Source organism: Octopus bimaculoides, chromosome 4 (genome assembly GCF_046866305.1).
Source record: "Octopus bimaculoides isolate indiv1 chromosome 4, ASM4686630v1, whole genome shotgun sequence".
Lineage (NCBI taxonomy): Eukaryota > Metazoa > Mollusca > Cephalopoda > Octopoda > Octopodidae > Octopus > Octopus bimaculoides.
The window spans coordinates 134,134,505-134,159,903 of record NC_142931.1 but is presented as its reverse complement, the minus strand read 5'-3'; the positions used below and the strand labels follow the sequence as shown (position 1 = coordinate 134,159,903).

At 35.1% G+C, this 25,399-nt stretch overlaps 1 protein-coding gene across 1 annotated transcript; it reads right to left on the bottom strand.

Moving 5' to 3' along the window:
- Positions 1-83: 83 nt before the first annotated feature.
- Positions 84-25,378, bottom strand: LOC106878919 (ADP-ribosylation factor 4). The gene is made up of 6 exons (XM_014928274.3): positions 24,833-25,378; positions 6,760-6,840; positions 4,411-4,520; positions 3,498-3,569; positions 1,354-1,476; positions 84-1,010 (listed from the first exon to the last, which is right to left on the bottom strand). Exons 1-6 carry the CDS (start codon positions 24,897-24,899, stop codon positions 921-923), a joined length of 543 nt encoding a protein of 180 aa, XP_014783760.1. The 5' UTR covers positions 24,900-25,378; the 3' UTR covers positions 84-920.
- Positions 25,379-25,399: the final 21 nt, after the last annotated feature.

The following is a 25,399-nucleotide window of genomic DNA, read 5'->3' as shown; positions in this document are numbered from 1 at the left end:
TCATTTGTTCAATAGTAGATATTAAGAAGGTAACTGGCTAGTCATATTTGCTCAATTGAATGGAATGACTACTCGATACTGTATTTCCTTTAGAAAGTTTTAATTAAAAAAATAATTTCTAATACAGGACAAGTTTGAAAGAGTTCTAGAAAGTATATATTTTATACTTAACAACAATATTTATATTTTTAATATCTTAAATTTAATAACATTGGCCCAAAAGAATACAAGAGAGATATAGACAACAAAAAATGATTTAAAAACCATTTTGAGAATCCCAAATTAAAACTATCAGAAATAAATGACAAAACAAAATGTGGACTTGTCAGAATATTTTTTTAAAAATGGGGAGAAAGTATATATATGTATGTGTGTGTGTGTGTGTATGTGTATATATATATATATATATATACACATACACACACTCATACATACATACACATTAAAAAAAAAGTGTTTTGTTATTTTTGTATTTCATTTTTCTTTTTTTTCTTCTTTTTTTTTTTTGCAAAATCTTTAATTTATAGCTTTGAAGATATTTTCTGGAAACATTTCCTCTCAAAGTTATTGTAAAGTGAAATCAGAGGTCTACAGGTCTGTGTAATGACAACAACTAAATTTGCTGCTGTTCTTCACTTTATGTTGAGCACGTGAGAAGAAACCTCATAAAAAGTGGTCCATGTTAATGCAGCCATACTTTAAACAGTGGCTCTGTATATATATGTATACATTATATATATATATATATATATTTTGCCTGTAACCATCCTTTGTACAAGTGAACATCATTCTTTCCAGCACATTTTCAAGCCAGGCAGACAAGCACACATACAAGAATCCATGATGAATATTTCATATTGTTCTAGGAGTTGATTAAAGCACTCTGCGAATGTTTATTATTCATTTTGTATCGTTTTTTTTTATACATTCCTTGATAGTTCAGAAGACAGCCAGTCAAGACCTTCATATAAACCAGAACCTTGTGTTGCACATGTTGACTGAATGTACCACTGCAAAAATTGAAAAAATACAAGTTAAAGGGGGTCTTTCACTTAGCAACTATCCAAAAGGCAAAAATAATCTTATTCCTACATTAAAATTTATATCTATAGTGAAATTACAAAGCTTTATTTTTATTAACAATGAAAGAATGAAAAACAATGCTGGCTTGGGTACATTTTGAACTCAAGACTAGAGATAAAAAAAAAAAAAAGAATACATCTAGTTTCGTACTCTTATCTTGCAATCATGCCTGTGTATATTATTGTTTAAAGGTTTTTAAACTTTACAACTTAACTTAAAAATCTAAAGTTTCATATGTGCATTAGAAATAATTACTGCAAACAAATGTACCTTTTTTGTCAAACATTCTAATTTAAGAGTTTGTTTAATTTCAGAAACAGACATAGCATTTGGTAAATCCTGTTTGTTGGCAAATACCAATAAAACGGCATCTTTTAATTCATCTTCTGATAGCTGGAAAATGGAGAAAAAAACAAAAACAACATTATTGACAAGGAGACTATAATATTACGGAGATGTACTTGCATAGTAAGTGACCTGATCTGAGATCATATACTGAAACAAAAACAATTGCAATGTGGAAGGTGTTTATAAGCCATTCAAGAACACACAAAAACTGTTAGATTCACTTCAACATTTAAATCTAATTTGTCAAAATATTTTCATCGCTTTGAGACTGTGACCCGTTTATTGACAAAATTCCATGCTTATAAACACTTTCCACGCTGCAGTTGACTATAGTATTAATTTCAATAAAGTTAGAACTTTACCTTTTACTGATAGCAACAGCTCAGTCATAGAAAATTATATTTAGACACTAAAGTCTGTGTCGAGAATTATGTCGTCTTTGTTGATAAAGTTGTGCTGTATTGAATGTTAAATACTATTACAACAGAGTATTCAATCACATGTATCAATAATGGTACTCTGTCTCTGACTGTCAATTCTGAAGTATCTTAGAGTTTGTTTATGCCTTCATTGCTCTTCCTTTGGTATATTAATGAGCTTCCTGCTGTCACTTCTTAACTTTCTGCATACAGATGCTCTCCATATGCAATCTAAGACAACTTGCTCTAGACCTTCGCCGTTTTCATGAAAAGAGACTTCAAACATATCTCCCAGTAGGTGCACAATAACCTAGTATTTATTAACAGCACTAATGTACAAACACTAGAAGTAGCCTTTATACAATAAAAACAAAGCTAAAGTCATTACAAATGCTACTTTTCAAAATGTCTGAGAGTGCCTTTCATGTTTCAAATTCAAATTCTGCACAAAAAAATGCATTCTAAGAACATGGCAAAATATAAATTCCAGTTAGTTTAGAGCCTCTATGAAGCTCAAATGCACTCATATATATATATATATATATATATATATGGGACAATATTGCTCCTTCATATGCAAACACACATCCCAGAGCACATCAAAAAGAAATATCCATACTGCTGAAAAAAATATAATACACTACAAGTCCATCATCCACACTGCTTCTTCAATGTGATTCCTGCACCCCTGCATAAGCTCATTTGATACACATGCCTGTTTCATAACTCAAATTTCCCATACCAAACACTTTTCTCACCCCATTGATGAACTTCAGCTCTCTGGAGCTCCTCCCTTGCCCACCCAACCTTTAAATTTCAACTTCACTGACTTCATCAAAGAAGGCTTCCTACAACTAAATAAAGCCAAACTACTAAAAGATAACAGAACACAGATGAATTAGCAGTGATCTGTAGGGATTAAAAATATTAGGATTATGTTTCTATTGACCTCATTACTTGACTGATATCTATTTTATAGAACCAAGAAGGATGAAAGAAAGTTATCACAACAGTATTTCAATTTGAAACAGGATTGTAACAATATACCATAAAATATGTCCCCTGTCATTCTATTGTTTTTTGTAATCAACTGCTCTAGAGAATTATATTGAGTAATAGATTGATTGGTAGAGAGTGGCAAAAAATTTTCTGTGGACTGAATTCATGAAGGTACTAAAATCTACTGCACCTTTTCAAAGCAAGCTAAATTTTTCTTTATAAAATTCTGTTACTTGTCAACATAGTAACCCTCTTTAACCCTTTCGTTACTGTATTTCCGTTGAGGTGCTCTGTGTTTCTTTCAATTAATTTTAAATATAACAAAGAATTTAGTAAAATAATTTGGTTATCATTAAGCTAGTGTCAGGAATATAAATTGTGACTAAGGTTTGGTGGAAGATTTTAATTCAAAACTTATGAAAACAAGACATTTGTACTATAGAGCCAAAGGTGTTTTCAGTCGGGTTAGTAACGAGAGGGTTAAGATATTATTAAATGGCATTATGTTCAATTAATCTTTTCCATACACAATCCACAACAACTTATGCTTTAAATAAAGGCACTCTGTAATTGTTTTGTATAAACATTCTAAACAGTTTTCTTCTTTTTATACATGAAAATTTGAAAATAAAATGAAATTGAACAAACCATTTTTTGCAATTCATCAGAAGCTTCTGTCATTCTTTCTCGATCATTACTATCTATTACAAATATCAAACCCTAAAAGAAAAAAAAAAAAAAGAAATGAAAAAAATATTTGACAGAAAGAATAGAATTTGAATTTAAAGGCAAAACTTGTCAGTAATTTACTGCTCTGTTTAATAAATGTAATACTCTGGATACTTATATTTTCCAAAAAGCTTCACTAAACATGTGCCATAGCAATATAAATGGTACAACTTTTAACCTGCCGCCTTGCATATGAAAAAGCATACTTGAGAGTGTGGCTAGATGGTTAATTGTTTGAGGTGTCTATGTCATTGTGAGCAGACAAACATCTCTTCAGGCCTCTTCAGCCACGACTGATTGAAACTGGGTCGAGGCTGTGACTGCTGGAGGGAGATGGCTGCACCAGTGTCTAGCTAGTACTTATCACACAGCTGAGTACACTAGTTAGTTCCATATAAATTTCTCTCAAACATCAAGAAAATTGGGAAGAAGTTACACCACTGCTGTACTAATGAGATATATTAAACCTTTACTGTGTAAATCAGATATAACTATTCAAAATTTCATTACCCTTAACTGCAGAAAGCAGTTTTTATATACCAATTTATCTTTTGTTGAGGAATACCATGTCTGAAACTTGTCTTTTGTTGAGAAATGTCCAATTTATAGAGGCAGCTTAACTGGCAGAAAATACTAATTTGACTTTTTGGTAGATATTTAATATCATTGCTGGAAAAACCAGGAGATTTAATTTCACAGTTAAAGGGTCAAAAGAAGTAAAATACTCATCAGGCCTAATTCAACCAGAATAAACTAGAGAGATATTTTTGAAAATCAATCTCAGTACAAATACATTGAGAATTTTATGGCAATATTTTGGATGGATACATACCTGTGTGTTTTGGAAATAATGACGCCAAAGTGGTCGTATTCTATCCTGTCCACCAACATCCCAGACAGTGAAGTTAATATTCTTATATTCAACAGTTTCAACATTGAATCCTAGAAAATAGAATCACTCATTACCAACGGATCTACGAGTTAAAACAATGGGATCCAATACAAAATTGAAATAACGAGTAAACTTATTAACACCAAAACTGCTAGAGCTATCAATGCCACTACCATCACAATATTCTAACTATAGGACACTCAATATAAGGTGAAGTTTTACATGTTTAGGATAGAAGGAAAACTGAAATTTTCAAACTTGCATATAATCAAACCTTTTTGTATTTATGTTGACATAAAGGTGCCATGCTCCTTCATGCCAAAGTCTGAAGAGTCGTGATGTTTGTTGGTAAAGATACAGTAAGTTTCTTGTTGCTTTCTTACCAGTTTATCTAGTTTGCTCTGCTAGTCATCTGCTTTTCAAAGCCTGGTCTCAAGACACAGAACCTATTTAATTCTTAGATAAGGATTCAGGAAACATCAGGGATATGTTTATACACTGGTGGGTCTGTAGGACATGTCTAGGGAACCAGCCCTCTTCCAAGACCTGTAAGCTTTAACTACAGGACCATCTCCTGTTATTTGACTTATAACTAGGGCCCATGACCCAGAGCAGATCTGGGAGTAGTGGTGACTAAGTACTAACTTCATCGTTTCCAAAACTTTTGAATTCTTGAGCTCACCTGTTTCCAAGCAAGGTAATATTTTCTCAAGGCCAGACATGTTTTTTTTTTTTTTTTGGTGGAAAACTGGAAATGAACAACTTGCTTGCATGCAAACACAATCACCTAAACACATATATCTGTGTGTGTGCTTCAAATGTACAAAAACCGAAAGACAGAGACAGGTGAAGGAACAACAAACAAGGTGTATTAGTTTGATGCTCAGATAAAATGGAAAACACACACACACTTGATGAGCTTGTTTCTGTTTCCATCCGCTTGCCGAAGGTGCTGTACGAAGGGACTGAACCCAGGACTACATGAATTTCTTCCCCTCAATTGAAACCATAGCCTCTACTCAACTGCAAGCTCCACTAATTATGCTAAGTATTTGTTAACAAAAGCAACTGTTTCTTAAGCTACTGTCACTGATCTTGAATCATAGATATTTAGGTATTGTACCCCATGGCCTACCTTAATTATATAGAAGGCAATGAGCAATTGCCCTTCTTCCCCGGAAGTAAGTAAAATGTAATTAATTAATTACACAGTTACTCTGGTGTATTTGTTCTGCCTCCTTTTAGTCTACTTGAAATCCTGATAAAGATGGCATTGTATCATTGGTATTTTGTGGGGGAAGTACTGTGATGGTCTGGTAAATTTTTAGTAAAGTGAGTGTATGAACCAGTTAGTTACTTTATATTAAGTTACCACACATACTTGTACATAAACCACAATATTTTATTAAAAGAAAGGTGGGGTACTGCCATGACTTTTTGCACAAGACATGAAACTTGCAGCATGTACACACACACACAAGACATAGTATATAGAGCAGGTTGATCATGTCACAACATATAAATACAAAAATGACTTCACAGTGGCACAATTCCATGAATGGCTAGGGAAGTGCATATAGTCAATTAAAATGACTACAGTGGTGCTTGTTTTAATGCCCCATGTGGAATGAAAAACAAAGTCAACTGATGTAATTTGAATTCAGAGCATGGTAAAACTGAAACTACATAAAGGCATTTAATTCTCTGTGCTCTAATTTCGATCATTAAGGATTTATTTTCACACAGAATATAACTAATTGAAGCGATTCTATCATCTTATTAATAATGATATATTGAACTGCAAATAAAAGCAAGATTTGAATTTACAAGCATGAAATTACTAAGCTGGACCATCTAAGCCTAGTATTCATCATCATTTAACATCCATTTTCCATGCTGGCAGGAGTTGAGCAGTTTGACAGGAACAGGCAGGTCAGAAGACTACATCAAGCTTTGCTGTCCATTTTGGTATGGTTTCTACGGCTAGATAATTTACATTAATTGTACAGCTGAATATTGCATTTCTTAAGAATTTTATATATTTAAATCTGAAGCTTACAGTTACCTAACAGAGAAAAAAAAAAGTAAAAAACTCTCATGACTCTACAACTATAATGTAGTAAATTAATATACAGTACTTTCCACGTGTTTTCTGTAGAAAAAAAAAGCTTAGAAGTTAAAAAAAAAAAAAATAAATAAAAGAATGATATGACCTTGCAGTGTAATATAAATAATAAAGCATTCTTAAGGAAATATGACAAAGGTGGCGAAAGGAAAACATTGAGTTACCTATAGTAGGAATGGTTGTAACGACTTCTCCAAGTTTCAGCTTGTACAAAATGGTTGTTTTCCCAGCAGCATCCAAACCAACTGCAAAAGACAAAAGAAACATTTGATGCTGTAGAAAGTCTCAATCGGTTTCAGACATTTTTACATTAAGAGAAAGCTATCTATTGACACCAAAAATAGAATGAAATTTAACAAAGTTTTGTATTTTTTAAAAATCATATGCAGAAGATTATTTTAGATTGCAGTTTGAATACTACTAAAATTAAAAGACTAATTTGGATAATGGTAAAATCAGTATAGTTTGGGAGCATGAAATGTGGGATGTAAAGATAAGAAAGCAGGTTTAACCCTTTAGTATTCAGATTACTTTCTCAAATGTAAGGTTTATTTATTTAAATTGTTTTGAATTAATTATGCATTATCTCATAGCTTCAAAATTTCAATGATGTTATTGTTTATTTTTACAATGACATTGTTGGCTAGGTGTGAGAGGCCAGATCAGCAGCTATGGTGGGGAACCACTTTAAAGGGTACTTATTTTATCTTACTCTTTTACTGGTAAATTATAGAGCTGTAAAGAAACCAAGGACACAGACACAAACACACAAATATATGCAGAGAGGTTTCCAGCTTTCATCCATCAAATTTACTCACAAGGCATTAGTCAGCCTGGAGCTACAGAAAATACTTGCCCAAGGTGTGCCATGCAGTCAGGCTTGCATCTGAAATGTTTAAAACTTTTCAAATTAAGATTGCATTTCCTATTATTTAATGCTCCCATGTATTTCAACCTGAACAAATTACTGGCCATTTTCATAGGATAAAAATGACTCCACTATGCAGTACTGCTTTGACATCTGAAATAATTTGATTCAGTAACAAAGTAAGTGCATGCAACCTTCACTCCTTTTAGCTAATCTATGTAAATTCACAAATGCATGATTACAAATAACTGTACAATTGCTCAGTTTGCCCGAAATAACAGCCAAATCTCCCTCAAATCACAGACTGCCATTTTAAAAATGAAGGATGATCAATGTGGTTCTTCTCTGATATACAATATGATAAGATGGTTATGATTGGACAAGGATGTATGATTAAGAGGTTTGTTTTGCAACCAACGAGTTTTGGGTTCAATCCTACTGTGCAGCACTTTAAGTAAATATCTTCTAATTGCCTAAAGTTTACCAATATTTTGTGAGTGAAATGTGGTAGACAGAAACTATGTGGAAGCACATTGTGTGTGTGTGTGAATGTAGCTGTATGTATAAATACATAAATCTTTCACTGACATGTATCGGTGAATAATGCAAAATCCAGTTAAGAAAAACTAGTGCTCTTCAAATGAAGTCTCTTGCGATATTTGTTCCACACTAAGTAACAAAAAATCCCTTATCAGTCTTGAATCAGAAATTCAGTGCACCATGGACTGGAAACCTATAGCCAATAATGCTATTGTTCAACTAACTGAGGGAGAAAATAAATGGGTCTATTACAGCAGGGTTGATTGAGGGTTAAACAATGACAACCACCAATTTCTTTGATAATGGCTTATCATCTGAACTGGTGTTCCAGCCATGATCATCTTGTGCCTTTATCTGGCATACTATTTTTAAACCTAAATTTTAATTTTTTTTTTTTTTTTTTTTAAATTTCAAACATGAACAGAATGCAATTAGAACCATCAAGATGGCTACAAATGGTTTGGCTTATCATCACTACTGATAAGTTTTGGTAACCACACATCTCAACATAGCAAACACTATATAACAAGAACTGGCCTTTCTCTTCAACTCTTGAAAAAAAAAAAAAAATATATATATATATATATACATATATACTTGTTCGAGTTAATTTGGCTGCTTGTTCTTGTAAATTGAAATGATAATATAGAAGCTCCTTCACTGGCTCAACAAAAATAGCAGCAAAGCAGTCCTAAACATTGGGCTCTGAGTCCATTCTGCTCACATTTAGTGAGGCCCAACCAGAACTTTTAGAAGCAAACTGAACAGAATAGAAGATAATACAGCCCATCCACCCTATATGATAAACCCTATATGATAAACCACTAAATATGAGAGCATTGTGGGGAGTCATGATACATCAGGAGATCTAGTTAATGTGAAGGACAACTAGTTGTTCCACCAAGTGGTTGTATGTTATATATCTGCTCAATAGGGCTGAACTGGACTTCACTACTCACAATTTTTGAGTGCACAAAATCTTATGTACAACAAAACTTGTCTGTCTTTTTCAGTTAAGCAACTATTTTCTTTATCATACTCTTACTTAGTCACTCAGAAGTTTCCCACCAAAAAGATACTAAGCAATGTTTAATTCAATTTCAATATGTTATTCTTAATATTTCTATTTTTGATCAATCAACTTGATAGCCTGCATCTTCCTGTGAAAAAACTTTAGTGGAACTGTTCTTGTTTCTCTCCACACACAATGTCGACAATATAATTCCATATGGCTAATTTAAGCGAAGAGAGACTCCATTTCACCTGGAGCAAGAAAAATGCAGCCACTCTATTTGGAACGTTCCCTTTGCACTGAAATGATTACTCAGACTTGAGATAGTTACCAATGGCTATTTCAATGAAAAGGTTGGTATTTTACTATCTAATCAGCTCTTAACTTTTAAAATAATTTCAGAGAGAGAGAGAGAGAGAGAGAGAGAGAGAGAGAGGGGGAGGGTATTATGTTCCTTCTCTTAAAACTTAGCTATATCAAGTGATACATTATTTTAGCAGAAACACTGCATGGAATATTTAGAAGTTATAATTATGTAGTCATTTACAAATTAACTAGTAAGATTGAAAGCTGTAATGATGGTCATTTAGAGAACAAATTGCTTTCTGTAAAATGTTTTGCTCACTAACTTGAATGCATTTAAGGTAAAAGTAATCATTTTTGTTGAGGACTAAACTGTTCTAAAAAAAAAAAAAATACATTCTAGAACTGAGATAGAACGTGTGAAAGTTTTTCAACTGTTAAATGGGGAAAGAAAATTTAGGAACAACGTTTTGACAGGGCTTTGGGTAAATATGATACATTTACCATGACAATAATAATCTTTTCTACTAAAGGTACAAGGCCTGAAATTTGAGGGGAGGGGATTAGTTGATTACATCGATCCCAGTATTTCACTGGTACTTAATTTATCAACCCTGAAAGGATGAAAGGCAAAGTTGACCTTGGTAGAATTTGAACTCAGAATGTAGTGGCAGATGAAATACTGCTTAGCATTTCGCCCGGCGTGCTAACAATTATGCCAGCTCACCACCTGATAATAATAATGAAGTTGGAATCAGTTCAACTTTGTAATGTTATATCTGTAATACAAAGGGAAGAGACAAATCAACATTTTACTAAGGCCTCTAAAATTTGCAGCTATCATGAAACCAAATCAGATTTCATTTCATCAGAAGTAACATTCAGTTCATGATTGTGAAAGGAAAAGTTTCAAAATGAATTTAAGACAAAGTGAAACATTTAAAAAAATCATTTACCTGTTTCAGTCATTAGACTGCGGCCATGCCTTGAAGAATATTTAGTCAAATGAATCGACCCCAGTACTTATGTTTTTAAAGCCTGATATGCATTTTATCGGTCTCTTTTTACCAAACTACTAAGTTATGGGGATGTAAACCGGCCAACACTGGTTGCCAAGCAGTGGTGGGGGCCAAACACAGACACAAAGACACACTCGCATGATGGGCTTTTTCAGTTTCTGTCTACCAAATCCACTCACAAGGATTTGGTTGGCCCGAGACTACAGTAGAAGACACTTGCCCAAGGTGTCACACAGTGGGACTGAACCTGGAACCATGTGGTTAGAAGGAAAATTTCTTGCCACACAGCCATGCCTGTGCCTATGATGTATTTTCTTTTTTAATTTTAAAAGCAATTACTTTGTTTTGACACAAAACTGATTCATTTATTCTCAATACTAAGTTTCACATGATTATCTGAAGTAGTTGTTAATCACAGTGACGTGTAGTTGAGCAAGAAAAAAAACAAAAAAACTGAAGGTGTAAAATAAGTAGAATATTAAAAGAAACTTTGCCTAATATGAAGCTATCAAAATAATTGCTATTTTTCTACACATGCCCCAAGTAAGAGGTTCTCAAAACGTGATTATTTACACAAACAGATGCTGCAGAATACCTTTGATAGTGTGATACAAAATTGTACACGCCTTGATTAAGTGTCTAAGATGAGTTCATCATGACCATTTAACATCCGTTTTTCATGTTGGCAGGGGCTGGGCAGTTTGACAAGTGTTGGTAAGCCAGAGGACTGCATCAAGCATGGTTTCCACAACTAGAAGCCCTTCCTAATGCTAACTAGTTTATAGAATGCACTGGGTGTTTTTTATGTAGCAAGGTCACCAAGTAACTGAAGATCCTTCAACTGAGGAGGGTTGTCGTATTAAGGGAGGTGGCTTTATGCCAGGTGATGAGAGGTTAAAGTATGATGGAGGAACAGGGATAAGTATCTCACTGTTAAGGTGATACATGGCTACTCCTGTTGTTTTTTAATAATTTTCCAGAAAATCTTATAATTAAGGATGAAACACTTTTCACAGAGCCTTAACGACAGGAAAGGGTGATGTGAAAAAGGAAATCTAAACTACTTTGAAATAAATTCCCATAATTGTAGAGAACTCAGGAGGAAACGAAGAAAGATCAAAAGAAATTGAAGAAGCAATACATATAATGCTTGCAGTAAATCCAGCATTGACAACACCTCAATGTAATTGTAATTATTGAAAGATGAAATTTAAATAACTTAAAAATGTAACATTGACTTAATTGTCATTGAGTCAGTGGTATAATGAAAAAGAGGATTATCATTATTCTTGATGTAGAAAGTAAAATACATAAACTGAATTCAGTCCAGGTACAAGAATATCACCCTTGGGATAGGAATGTGACACTTGATTGATCAAACAGATCAAAATACAGTATAGATGTAAATATTGATTTCCGGTGGAGAGCATAGGGTCGGAAATTTTGAGGGAAAGGGGTTAGTTGATACTATAGATTCTCATACTTGATTGGTACCGTTTTACGGAGGAGAGCGTGTGAAAGGCAAAGTTGACTCGGAGGGGGGGGGGGGTCTGAACACAGAACATAAAAGAGTGGAACAAATACTACAAGCTGGAGTCTATTCATTTGGCTAAAATTATTCAAGGCAGTGCCCCAGCATGGCCACAGTCTAATGACTGAAACAAGATCCATTTTTCCACAGCTGCCTGAGTTTACTGAATCTGCCAATACAATGATCAAGGAAGTACATTTTTCCTGTTGTTGAGTAACTGCAATCAGTTGCGATTTTGCAGACTCATAGAAGACAAAGATCAAATGTTTCAAACTGAGAAAAAAGAACGAAAGGATGCAAGACATACCAGTGTGCCCTGATTGTGTAAGGTGTAGCTCAGTAGTCTGGGTGTGTTGCTATATTCCTTATTGTGTCTACCGTGGAAGTTGATTTGATGTACTCGCTTGACACAAAATCGTTATGACTCATTAGTATTTACTAAAAACTAATTTATAACTTAACATAAAATGGCTTCAAAATTTTATTATAATCAGATTCTCTACGTTGTTTGTCTGACTGTGTTTATGAAACAAGAAGTGGAGGTGCAATGGCCCAGTGGTTAGGGCAGCAGACTCGCGGTCATAGGATCATGGTTTCGATTCCCAGACCGGGCGTTGTGAGTGTTTATTGAGCGAAAACACCTAAAGCTCCACGAGGCTCCGGCAGGGGATGGTGGCGAGCCCTGCTGTACTCTTCCACCACAACTTTCTCTCACTCTTACTTCCTGTTTCTGTTGTGCCTGTAATTCAAAGGGTCAGCCTTGTCACACTGTGTCACGCTGAATATCCCAGAGAACTACGTTAAGGGTACACGTGTCTGTGGAGTGCTCAGCCACTTGCATGTTAATTTCACGAGCAGGCTGTTCCGTTGATCGGATCAACTGGAACCCTCGACATCATAAGCAACGGAGTGCCAACAACAACAACAATGAAACAAGACATGACTATATAAGGGTGCAGATATAACTGTGATAATGGAAATGATTTTATCCTAGCAAGATGAAAGTCAACGAAAGCTGTAATTTGAAGAGAATTAGAGAGAAACATGCTTTAAGAACATTTTAAAGACAGAGTTTGTATAGTGTCTGGGTCACTCGTTTAGCCTACTGACCATTCAACTTGACACAATTTTTTATTCAGAACTTGTGGCTAATGATCTTGGTGTCAAATTATACTGTAAAGTTAATAGGACTACAACTGGGCACCATGTACAACAGGTACATCAGACAGTCAAAAGGAGAGATGTTCATTTGAAACAATACAGAAAACAATTTTCATTTTGGAAATAAATTCAATTTGTTGAAAGAAAAGAAATATCAAATGTAGATAAAAAAAAAAAATAAAAAAAAAAAATAAAAAAAAAAAAAAATCGCAATTATGATTTATGTTTTAATGGTAAACAAGATGACTTAAAATGAATTAATGTTTTGTGTGTTTGAAAGTATATTTAGAGAATTCGTAATATTTTAGTGAAGGAAAATTTTTTATAGGCTTTTTTTTTTTTTAATGATATAATAAGGTGGTGCCCCAGCATCGCCATAGTCAAATGACTGAAACAAGTAAAAAAAAAAAAAAAAACAACCCAGGAGTTAAATTGAAATGAATAGACATTAAGATCACTTTTAAAACTGCTCTACTCAAAATTAAGTAACATACTATTTTAGGGAAAAGATAAATATGGAAAGTTAAAAAAAAAACATACAAAAATGCTAAGCTATTATATGTCCTGGGCTGAAGATATGTGGCCATAGAGCAGATGGCAAGCAGAGGGAAAGGTAGATAGGATGAGAGATTCCAAGATGATTGGAGAAGCATTATTGACAAATTCTTGACCAAACCATGAATAAATGAAAACCAACTGATTTCAAGCATATATGCTTGACCTAGTAAAATTCCTCCAGAATATCATTTCTCTCAAAATAAAAGGCCAAAATCATGTCACATATTTTGTTGGTTGGTTGTCACAGTGGAAATGTAACACTTGTAAGAGATAATAAAAGGAGTGAGAAGAGTGATAGGTGTAACAAGGAGTGTCATAAAATGAATGAAAAAAGAAAAAGACAGTATATGTGCGGAGACAGAAGAGAAAGACTAAACGAGTGTTTGAGTACAAAGAGAAGTAACCAGCATGAAAGCAGGAAGTTGGTGGCAAGAGCGAGGTGGAGAGGTATAAAGTACAGCAGTCTCTGTCAAGATCAAACAGAGAGAGAATGCAAAAAGATTGGCATGTTGTATAAATGTATATAGAGATGTAATTCTCTATATATACACTTTTTTACTCTTACTTGTTTCAGTCATTTGACTGCGGCCATGCTGGGGCACCGCCTTTAGTCGAGCAAATCGACCCCAGGACTTATTCTTTGTAAGCCTAGTACTTATTCTATCAGTCTCTTTTTGCTGAACCGCTAAGTTACGGGGACGTAAACACACCAGCATCGGTTGTCAAGCGATGTTGGGGGGACAAACACAGACACACAAACATATACACATATATATATATATATATATATATATACATATATACGACGGGCTTCTTTCAGTTTCCGTCTACCAAATCCACTCACAAGACTTTGGTCGGCCCGAGGCTACAGTAAGAAGACACTTACCCAATGTGCCACGCAGTGAGACTGAACCTGGAACCATGTGGTTGGTAAGCAAGCTACTTACCACACAGCCACTCCTGCACCTATATGTCTAGCAATTTGTTTTCATTTATAGGCCTCAGTCATTGTTCAGCAGCCATGCTTGGTCTGTATATCTTCCCCACAAATTTGTCAAGTACTTGTTTCATTGGGGGGATCGACAAAATGCCTTGTAACATTGCTTTTCATTCATCTAAGATTGTTAAAAAAAACAGTACCAGTTAAGTACTAAGGTTGATTTATACAAGACACTGAAAATGTGAAGGAACTTGTAACATAAGGCCTTGATTGGTTGAAAGGTAAAGTCAACAGGGGTGCAAAGGGATATAATCAAATCGTTGACACTTGATAACCCTTGTTGAGACACACATGGTAACGAGACATGATCCTTACAAAGGTAAACCTTAATTTGTTTAATTGTAACATCTATTCGCTGACAGTAAAAGATTCCCTTTGGTCATGAATAACCATGGGATTGCATCTAGAAAGTTCCCCTCTGAGGCACAAGTCTGGGCAAAGTTGTTTACTCTTTTACTTGTTTCAATCATTTTGACCGTAGCCATGCTGAAGCACCGCCTTTAGTCGAGCAAATCGACCCCAGGACTTATTTTTTGTAAGCCTAGTACTTATTCTATCGGTCTCTTTTGCCAAACCGCTAAGTTACAGGGATGTAAACACACCAACATCGGTTGTCAAGCAATGCTGGGGGCGGGGGGAAAACACATACATACATACATATATATATATATATATATATATATATATATATATATATATATATTTGGCGTTAGGAAGGGCATCCAGCTGTAGAAACTCTGCCAAATTAGATTGGAGCCTGGTGTAGCCATCCGGTTGCACCAGTCCTCAGTCAAATCGTCCAACCCATGCTAGCATGGAAAGGGGAGGTTAAACGATGATGATGATGATGATGATGATGACAGGCTACTTTCAGTTTCCGTCTACCAAATCCACTCACAAGGATTTGGTCGGCCCAAGGCTATAGTAGAAGACACTTGCTCAAAGTGCCACGCAGTGGCACTGAACCTGGAACCATGTGGTTCATAAGCAAGCTACTTACCACACAGCCACTCCTATGCCAACATATGTTTATGGAAGATTAGCAGTCACCCATGCATACCAGCCTCCCCTCTCCATGGCACTGATACTACCCAGAAGAAAGGCAAAGGCTGATACAGTTTGACACCAGTGATGTCACAACTTATTTCTACAGCTGAGTGAACTGGAGCCATGTGAAATAAAGCGTCTTGCTCAAGAACACAACAAACAGCCCAGGCCGGGAATCAAACTCAGTACTTCATGATTGTGAGCCCAACACCCTAACCACTGAACCATGTGCCTTCACTCACTCATAGTGCTATATAATTAATTAGAAATTAGTTGGTGGCCAAGATCAATGTGAATTACATAAACAGAAAGCATGAAACTCATAAACCGATATAAAGGAAATATGTGTCTCGTTACTTTCCAGAAACTTTCTGGGACATCTAGATGGGTTTTGACACTATTTGCTTCTTCAGCCATTGAAGAAACATACAGGTTCTCTAGATATTTTATACACACACACACAAGAGTGTTATAATCAAAGAATTGTAAGATAATATATTTCTCTATCATCATCATTTAACATGCACTTTCCATGCTGGCATGGGTTGGACGGTTTGACTGAGGACTGGCAAGCTGGGAGGCTGCACCAGGCTCCAATCTGATTTGGCAAGGTTTTTACAGCTGGATGTCCTTCCTAACACCAACCACTCCCCAAAATATAATGGGTGCTTTTTACATGCCACCGGCATGGGTGCCAGTCAGGCAGAATTGGCATCAGCCTTGACTACGATTACACTCGGTTCAACAGCCTTGACTACGATTACACTCTTCACAAGCACGGCATATCGCCCAACGACTGAAGGGTGCTTTTAAACAGGCCAGTTATGCGACACTGGCATCGGCTATAACTACGACTTCACTTGGCTTGCCGAGGTCTTCTCAACCACAGCATATTTCCAATGATCTTGGTTGCTTGCTAGTCATTACCTCTGTACTAAAACTTATTTTTGATGAGTGCTACACTGATATGTATATGCTTTAAGACATTATTTAATATTCACAGCTGTTACTCTACAGCAAGATGCTAACACTTCTATGTTATTTACAATAGAGGTATTTCCCATATAATTAGATAATAGATTTTTAATACCATTGACGAATTGGTAACAGAATTATTTTGAAATATCTATTTTCTCAAACACGTTGTTTGACCTATATAGAAACTAGATATCAAACTGCCACTCTCTGAAGCCATCATCAATCTTGGGAGGTTCTAGTTGCATTAATTGTTATCTACAATAATCTACACCAACTCACTTCTTTGTGTACTGATTGACCTACTGAATAAAATAAGTAAAATATTCATGACTGAATTCAACCTTGGTTTCTATCAACACCTATCAGTACAAATTCATTACCATATTAGCATTTCCCACATTGCAAACACACTGGTTATTTTTAAGTCAGTCAGTTTTTACTGTTCTAGACTATCTGCAAATGTCAACATAAAATTGCCCAGCTCACACATACATACCTTTCTATATACCTCTCATCTATAGAACATGTCAAGTGGACTTGAAAGAAGGTGCATTTGTTTAATTCTTTCGTGACTATTTTTAACAAGTAGACTGCCTAGGTATTTTAAATTTAAATATAATGAGGATTTGGGGGTGGGGAAGTTAGTAAAATATATGGAATTTCATTAGAAAAACTTACAAATTTTGGTGTATTATGGTGGTACTGCAAATGAAATCTCATATTTATGCTTTGCGATTTTAATTTAAACATGAATATTTACAGAGATATGGTCTCAGACATGTTGGTATTAACCTTTAGCATGCTGTAGGCACATCATGTTACCATATTAGTTTTCTCCCCTCTCAATGCACCTGCAGCTACAGGGAAGAAAACTTATACAGTGACATGATACACCTAAACGTGCTAAAGGTTAAATGAGCTAAATGAAAAACACAAGGAGCATTTCCTAACTGGAGCCAACTGACAATCTTCTATATTCCATCTTGCAGTCCTTTGTTGAGGCAAAATTTGCCAAATGATGAGTCTTGATCCTCCAATGACACTTTATTGCAACCTTGAGTGTCTACCTAGGAATTGGAAACAGGTTAATAGCTTACGTATGTTAGAATGACATACAGATGTACATTTAGCTCTCATTTGCCCTAAATTATGTGAAACTAAAGCTAAGTATTAATTAGTTTAAGAAAGTGACTATCTAATCCTTTGTAAGTACACGATCAATGGCTGAAAGAAACTTTGTTCAACACAGAACCAACAACCAAACTCCTTTCCTGATTGCAAAAACATTAAGAAGTTTCAAATTTTGACAACAGGCCAGCCATTTTGGGGGAAGGATATGTTGATTACCCCAACCCCAGTGCTCAACTGGTACTTATTTTACCAATCCTGAAAGGATGAAAAATGAAGTCGACTTTGGCAGAATTTTAACTTAGAAGGTAAAGACGGACAAAATTCCATTAAGCATTTTGCTCAGCATGCTTATGATTCTGCTAGTTTGCCACCTTAATAATAATTGCTGTTCTTTCTTGAAAAAAAATATATATGGGCACAGGCTAGGTTGTATAGTTGAGAAGCTTGCTTCCCAATCAGGTGGTTTTGGGATTCAGTCCTTCTGCATGGCACCTTGGGCAAGTGCCTTCTACTATAGCCCCAGGCCAACCAAAGCCTTGTGAATGGATTTGGTAGATGGAAACTGAAAGAAAGCTGTTGCATATGTGTGTGTGCACGTGTGTCCTGTTTGGTCCCTACCACTGCTTGTCAACCAGTGTTTAATTAGGGGTTTGGCAAAGAGGTTGCTAGAATAAGTACCAAGCTTAAAAATAAACACTGGAGTCAATTTGTCTGACTAAACCCTCCAAGACGGTGCTCCAGCATGGCCACAGTCCAATGGCTGAAACAAAATAAAAGGTATACACACACATATAACTAAGGATTAACAATTTTAACCACATTCGCCAGCTCCACTTTACCATAAAATCAAAGTACCATAAATATGTGTGAGTGAGTGAGTGAGAGAGAGAGGTGGGGGAGAAAGAGAGAATGAAAAAGAAGAAAACCAACGCTATCTAAGGAAAGTGTTAAGTCAATAAATAGTAACAGATGTTCTAAAGTAACCATTGAATTAAGATTAAATACTTTTCTATCAAACTCAATACTTGCCACATTGGATAATTAAGTATTTCCCATTAATAATCCCAATGTTTGTTTTCATATATTGTTTCAGAGATCTTTTTTATTCTAATTGATAATTATTATTCTTTTTAGTGTATAAATAATTAACCAATTCTCTAATTAACATTTTTTTCTTTTCTTTTTAAAGTGAAGCGATACCTAATTCTTATTGAAAATTTGAAAAGAGTCAACTAGAATTAAAAAAATGTAAATTTTTTGTCAGAAGAATATCTAAAGAAAAAAAAGGTTTTATTATCATTAAAACCATCATCTAATTGATAGACTTAAATGATTAGAATCCAAAGAAATTAATGATAGTGGATTGTGTTGGTAAAATCCTAGTTTGATAAATTTTTTAAAAAAGTAACAGTGTTTTAAGAGATCTTCAGTGTTTCAAGCATTTGACTGTGACCATGCTGGAGCACCGCCTTTAGTCGAGCAAATCAACCCCAGGACTTATTCTTTTGTAAGCCTAGTACTTATTCTATCAGTCTTTTTTGCTGAACTGCTAAGTTACGGGGGGGACGTAAACAAACCAGCATTGGTTGTCAAGCAATGTTGGGGGTGGGGACAAACACAGACACACACATATACATACATACATATATATATATATATATATATATGACGGGCTTCTTTCAGTTTCCGTCTACCAAATCCACTCAAAAGGCTTTGGTCAGCCCGAGGCTATAGTACAAGACACTTGCCCAAGGTGCCACGCAGTGGGACTGAACCCGGATCCATGTGGTTCGTAAGCAAAGCTACTTACCACACAGCCGTTTAAGTTTCTAAAATTTGATTCTATAGTATATTCTACAGCCTTCCGTTTTAGGCCATTATTAAATGCCAACAAATGTAAGCCCTCAGCTGTGAATTATCATTGATTTCTGTCTACTTATTGATTTTCAGTCAATGTAGAGAATTGGTGAAATCAACTAATGATATTGTTGCGACCTCTCACAATTTCTTCGTGTTCTGGTAGAAGCTGTTTTGACTTTAGAAGTGACATTAGTTAAAAGTTTCATGGATGGATATTGATAGATACCAAATATCCAATATTCAGCAACAAAGCAGAACTAAAAATAATTTCTAACTTCAGCAGAAGGCTACACATTTGAAGGGACAGGATACTGTAAGTTCTCTGAGTTCACTCCATTACATTTCTGGTACTTATTGGTATTAGTCCCAGAATGTCTATTAACTCACAAGCAAAGCTGATCCTGACAAGATTTCAAAGTTCATTTAAAAAGAGACAACTAACATCTGTTTTCCATGCTGGCATGGGTTGGACAGTTTGACAAGAGCTGGTAAAGTGGTGGTGAGACGGACACACACAAGTTCTATTGTTTTCGCATGGTTTCTACTGACGAAGGTCCTTCCTAATGCCAGCAGAGTGTACTGCGTGCTCTTTGTAACACTAGAACCAGTGCTTTTTATGTGGCAATCCCCTCTAATAATAAAAAGAAATTTCTGACACTGGCACAAAGCTATAAATTTTATCAAGAGGATGGAAAAGGAAGCAGGACTGATCTCAGAGGTTTGAAGTCAGAACATGAAGACCTACAACTAAATAGCACAAGACATTTTGTCCAGTGCTCTTACATTTTTGCCATCCACCATCCTAGTAACAACAGTTATAAGGGAGGAAGTTAGTTGACTGAATTGACCTCCAGTTAAATACTAGTACTTCTTTTACTGAAAGATACAAATGATTTTAACAAGATTTCACCTCAAAATACAAAGAAATTGAACAAAAATTAGACATTTTGTCCAGTTTTGTTTGTATTGGTTTGACCTGGGGGAGGGGCTGTGGCCATGATCAGTGCAGGCCCTTCAATACCAGTAAGATGTCTTACCAGTTCTACCAATTTTGCCACCTAGAACTTAATAAGAATTTCTAAGATTTTGTTCAATCCAAGTCAATGGAATTTTAGCTCAAAAGTATTAAAGTTAACTAAATGCTGACAGGCATTTATTCCACTTAATTAAAAATAATGGTGGTGCAGGAGGGATGAAGGCAGAGGGAACCTTGGTTGAATTTTCACAATGTAAATGGATGAAACCAAATACTGCAAGGTATTTCGTACATATTTCATTCAATACTGTCATCCATAATAACAGTGAACTAATCTTAGTCATTCAGTCAATATGGGACGGCAAAATGCCAGTCGTTTTCCTGGAAAATACATTCGACCAAAACAAAATTCTAATGTGCAGATTAATATTAAAAATATTCAAATCAGCTGCAATTATGAAATCAGCTGATGAAATTCTGTTTAAGAGTTGCATTGGAGTGGCTGTGTGGTAAGTAGCTTGCTTATGAACCGATGATGGTGTGTTTAGGTCCCCGTAACCTAGCGGTTCGGCAAAATAGACAGATAGAATAAGTACTAGGCTTCCAAAAAGAATAAGTCCTGGGGTCGATTTGCTCGACTAAAGGCGGTGCTCCAGCATGGCCACAGTCAAATGACTGAAACAAGTAAAAGAGAAAAAACAGGGAGCAGGTTCCCTTTAAAGTGGTTGAAGTGGGTTCAAACCATACTTAAAACCTAGCAGGGTCTTATCTATTCAACCGTAACTGAAATACAATATTTTATTATTAGGTTTACATTTCAATGTTGACAATTATTCAAGAGTATTTTTAAAAAGTTACCAATGTTGACACAATGCCACAAATTAGTTGGACAAGTGGTATAGTTGTATGAATCAATCCTCAGTGACTAATTAACAAATATTTAGGATGAATAGCAAACGTTGACTCAGGACAAAGGGACGCTACTAAATACAAACGTATTACCTTCGGCCTTCTGCTATTTCTACTAGACTACAGCTCAATATGTAAACGAAATCATCAATTTAGAAATACAACACTGTGAATTCAGGATTAATTTCCAAACCGTAACACTGAACAATATCTGCTCAATATCAATTTGACACATGAAACACTTACGAGCCGCTTATTGCTTATCAATATATACTCTTTTACTTGTTTCAGTCACTTGACTGCGGCCATGCTGGGGCACCGCCTTTAATCGAGCAAATCGACGCCAGGACTTATTCTTTGTAAGCCTAGTACTTATTCTATCGGTTTCTTTTGCCGCACCGCTAAGTTACGGGGACGTAAACACACCACCATCGGTTGTCAAACGATGTTGGGGTGACACAGACACACAAAGATATACGCATACATACATACATACGACGGGCTTCTTTCAGTTTCCGTCTACCAAATCCACTCACAAGGCTTTGGTCGGCTCGAGGCTATAGTAGAAGGCACTTGCCCAAGGTGCCACGCAGTGGGACTGAACCCAGAACCATGTCGTTGGTAAGCAAGCTACTTACCACAAAACAAAATCTACGCATTTATGGTTTTGGGATTATTGATGTATATTGAAACATTGAGCACTCACCTACAACATTTTACTAACCACGTTGCTAATCCATGAACTACAAAGTACCTCACCGCTGGGTAACTGAATAGTCAGCGATTTTTTAGGAAGACAGGACATCAAAGAAACTGTTGCCAACTGCAAATGTTTCTAACCTTTGTTTACAATGAAGACTGAATACCAACAAAAGGTATCTTAAAACATTAACTTTAGAACTCAATTTCAATATAAGATAAAAACTTCGTAGTAGATATTTTAAAAATTAGACAAGCATACTCTCACTTGTCAAAACTGATAGCCATGAAATTTTAAAACAAACGAAAACCAAAAGCTAGAATTTCCCAAAACTAATTGATGCTTGGCGAAATGAAAATGTTAACAGTGCACTGGTGTTGAGAATCGAACAGGTTATTCTTGTTTAACAGCATATAATTAGAATAGATCTTAATGAACTTGAATAGGCATACACATCAGAGCTATATATATAATCTTGGCGTCAGCGAGTTAATAGGGTCAATGTGTCTTTAAAACAAATAATGTAAGAGTGGACAAACGATACATTAACCATTAAATTTCTTTTTAACTATTTTCGCCAATTAAATGTTTGAAGATTATACACACACGCACACGTGTGTGTGTGTTTAAGTACCGAGCTTTTAAAAGATAAGTATGAGATCGATTCGTTCAACTAAAATTCAAGGTGGTGTCCCAGCATGGCCGCTGTCTTAAGACTGGAATAAGTAAAAGATAAATAAATATATATATATGTGTATGCATACATACATATAAATATGCACACAAACTTAATAAAATCAAGATCATATGTATAGATAGATAGATGTGGGTATGTTCACAAATAAGAGTGAGTCAGTCAATAGCAACATGAAGCAGGGGTTAATGTAACTTATGTACCGTCCATCTGTGTATCTGTATTATCGATTCCTTACATAGATATAATCAAGATTTTACAAAGGAAAAAGGAATAGGAAATTGTGAAGTTCGTGTATTTCCTGCAAGAACTCGAGTCTCGTTGTCACATTTTAAATTTTTAATCGATAAGAAAATTAAAACAGTAGCTCAAGGGCCGAGAGTTTCGTGCATGATACACAAGTGCCAAGTTCTAAAAACCCGCATGGTAGTTACAGCGGAAAGCAAACTAGATATTCATCTGTGTAGTTAAAATATTTCAATCAGATTTTTGATTCTTAAAGACCGAAATTTCAAACGTTAACTTGGTATAATAAAAAAATATTTCAGAAATTCTGAACCATTCAGTCGCCGATAAATAAATAAAAGCGAAAACACAAGACAGTCATATCAAAAGCTAGACAAAATTTTCATTTGACTGTCTGTTTCATTAAATGAAACCGATTTGTCCTTTATTAAAATTTATGTATCTATTTGCAAAATGTATATTATGTAAGTGCAATTTATTAAGATCTTATGTTAGTTATTTCCGAAAGTCATAACTAAGAGAATATGTGAATATAATGAAATGAAATAAACTTGAATATAATGAAATTGACACCCGCCGCCAAACGAGAGACGGACTTAGCTTTCATTACCTCATGGAGTTGATAAAACGGCAAGAAATTGGGTGGTTGGTTGTTTCTGGCGAATTTTTTGTCCCCAAAATTTAGTATATATATATTTTTTGGTTTTACATTTTTGTCCCCATAAAATTTTGGGTCTTTTTGCGGTAAATTTGTACGACTAGACCAGCTCCGTGAAATGGGTGTAACAATTACTATTACACCTGTCTAGTGTGGTGGGTGTAATAATACTAATACAAATATTTCAAATTTTTGCCACAAGGGCAGCTTGGTGGAGGTGAGGACGAGTCGATTACATCGACCCCCAGTGTTCGACTGGTACTTATTTTATCGACCCCGAATTGATGAAAGGTAAAGTCGACCACGGCGGGATTTGAACTCAGAACGTAGCGACGGGCGAAATAATACTGATATAATAATAGTAAAGCATACTGTGCTTAATATATGAACGAATTGAAGATTCGCTGACTCGACTTAGAAGAAAACGAAGAAATATAAAATTAAAAATTATAAGGGAGGTGGGGGAAAAGGCAGATGGAATTTATTCAACAGTTGACAAATCAAATTATGTCAAGCAAATTGCAAAATATACGCTTTGAATTTTCAAATTGTATTATATATCTTATAAGAATAAAACTAGAGTTTCTAATAGTATTACTAAAAAGTAAATCTGAAGATAATACACATTATTTGATTTGACAAAACTCAGACTAAATGATATACATACATACATACATTCTTAGGTTATATATAATATATATGGAGAGAGACAGAGGGAGATTTGCATCGATGGATATAATTTTTAAAGCTGATGAAAGGTACAAGAATACCATGGCAGTGTTAAATAAACAGCCTGAAATATTTCTGGTAGGTTTTTTGACAGAATATCATGTTTAATCGCTCCATTTTTACCAAGTGTTCCTACGACAGCTGCTAAATACCGCCATGTTGGACAGGCAGAGAGAGTGTGCTGTTATTTTAGGTTAAAAACATCACAAAGGAAGAGGGAAAAAAATCGGTGTTTAGCACCATACATACTTAAACTTTACTGTTAAACTATATAACAAGATAGACAGAAATATAATGTGATTTTCTCGAAGACTTACCCATAAGAATTCTCATTTGGCTTTTACCAAACATACGTTGGAAAAGGCTAGAGATGGTTAGCCCCATATTTCTTATTCAGTTTGCTGTTTTCTTAAGTAAATATTCCTCAACTTTGAATGGAAAGTACACTGAGTATTAGTCGCTATTATTATTATCAATCACTTCCTTTTTAATTAGAACTGTTCCAGGTGATAGCGAAATGAAAGAAAACAAAATCAGTCACTAGACTGAATAGAAATATAAACAGAAACGATCTTTAGGTGCAGCAGCAAAGGAAACAGAAGCTTTTTTGGTTACTCCCTTACGTACTCAATATTTTGTTTTTATATTTCAAAAGCATCTGAGCATATATACATATATATAAGAATATATATATATATCTCTGTACCTGGAAGTGACGAGTTTATAGCCAGGTTACCTTTGCCACACAGTCAAATGAGTAAGAAAAATGTGTGTTGTATTTTTAGTTTTCTGAACGACGTGAAACAGAGTTGCTGGTAATTGCCACGTCAGTTCTGCCAACCACACATCAGTTGAGCTGATATGACGTCACAGGTGGGGGAAAG

Coding starts and splice junctions, on each gene's coding strand:
- LOC106878919 (XM_014928274.3), bottom strand. CDS start 24,899: ATGGGGCTAACCATCTCTAGCCTTTTCCAACGTATGTTTGGTAAAAGC. Junction 4,521..6,759: donor TACAACCATTCCTACTATAG/GTAACTCAATGT, acceptor TCTATTTTCTAG/GATTCAATGTTGAAACTGTT. Junction 3,570..4,410: donor ATTATTTCCAAAACACACAG/GTATGTATCCAT, acceptor TTTTTCTTTTAG/GGTTTGATATTTGTAATAGA.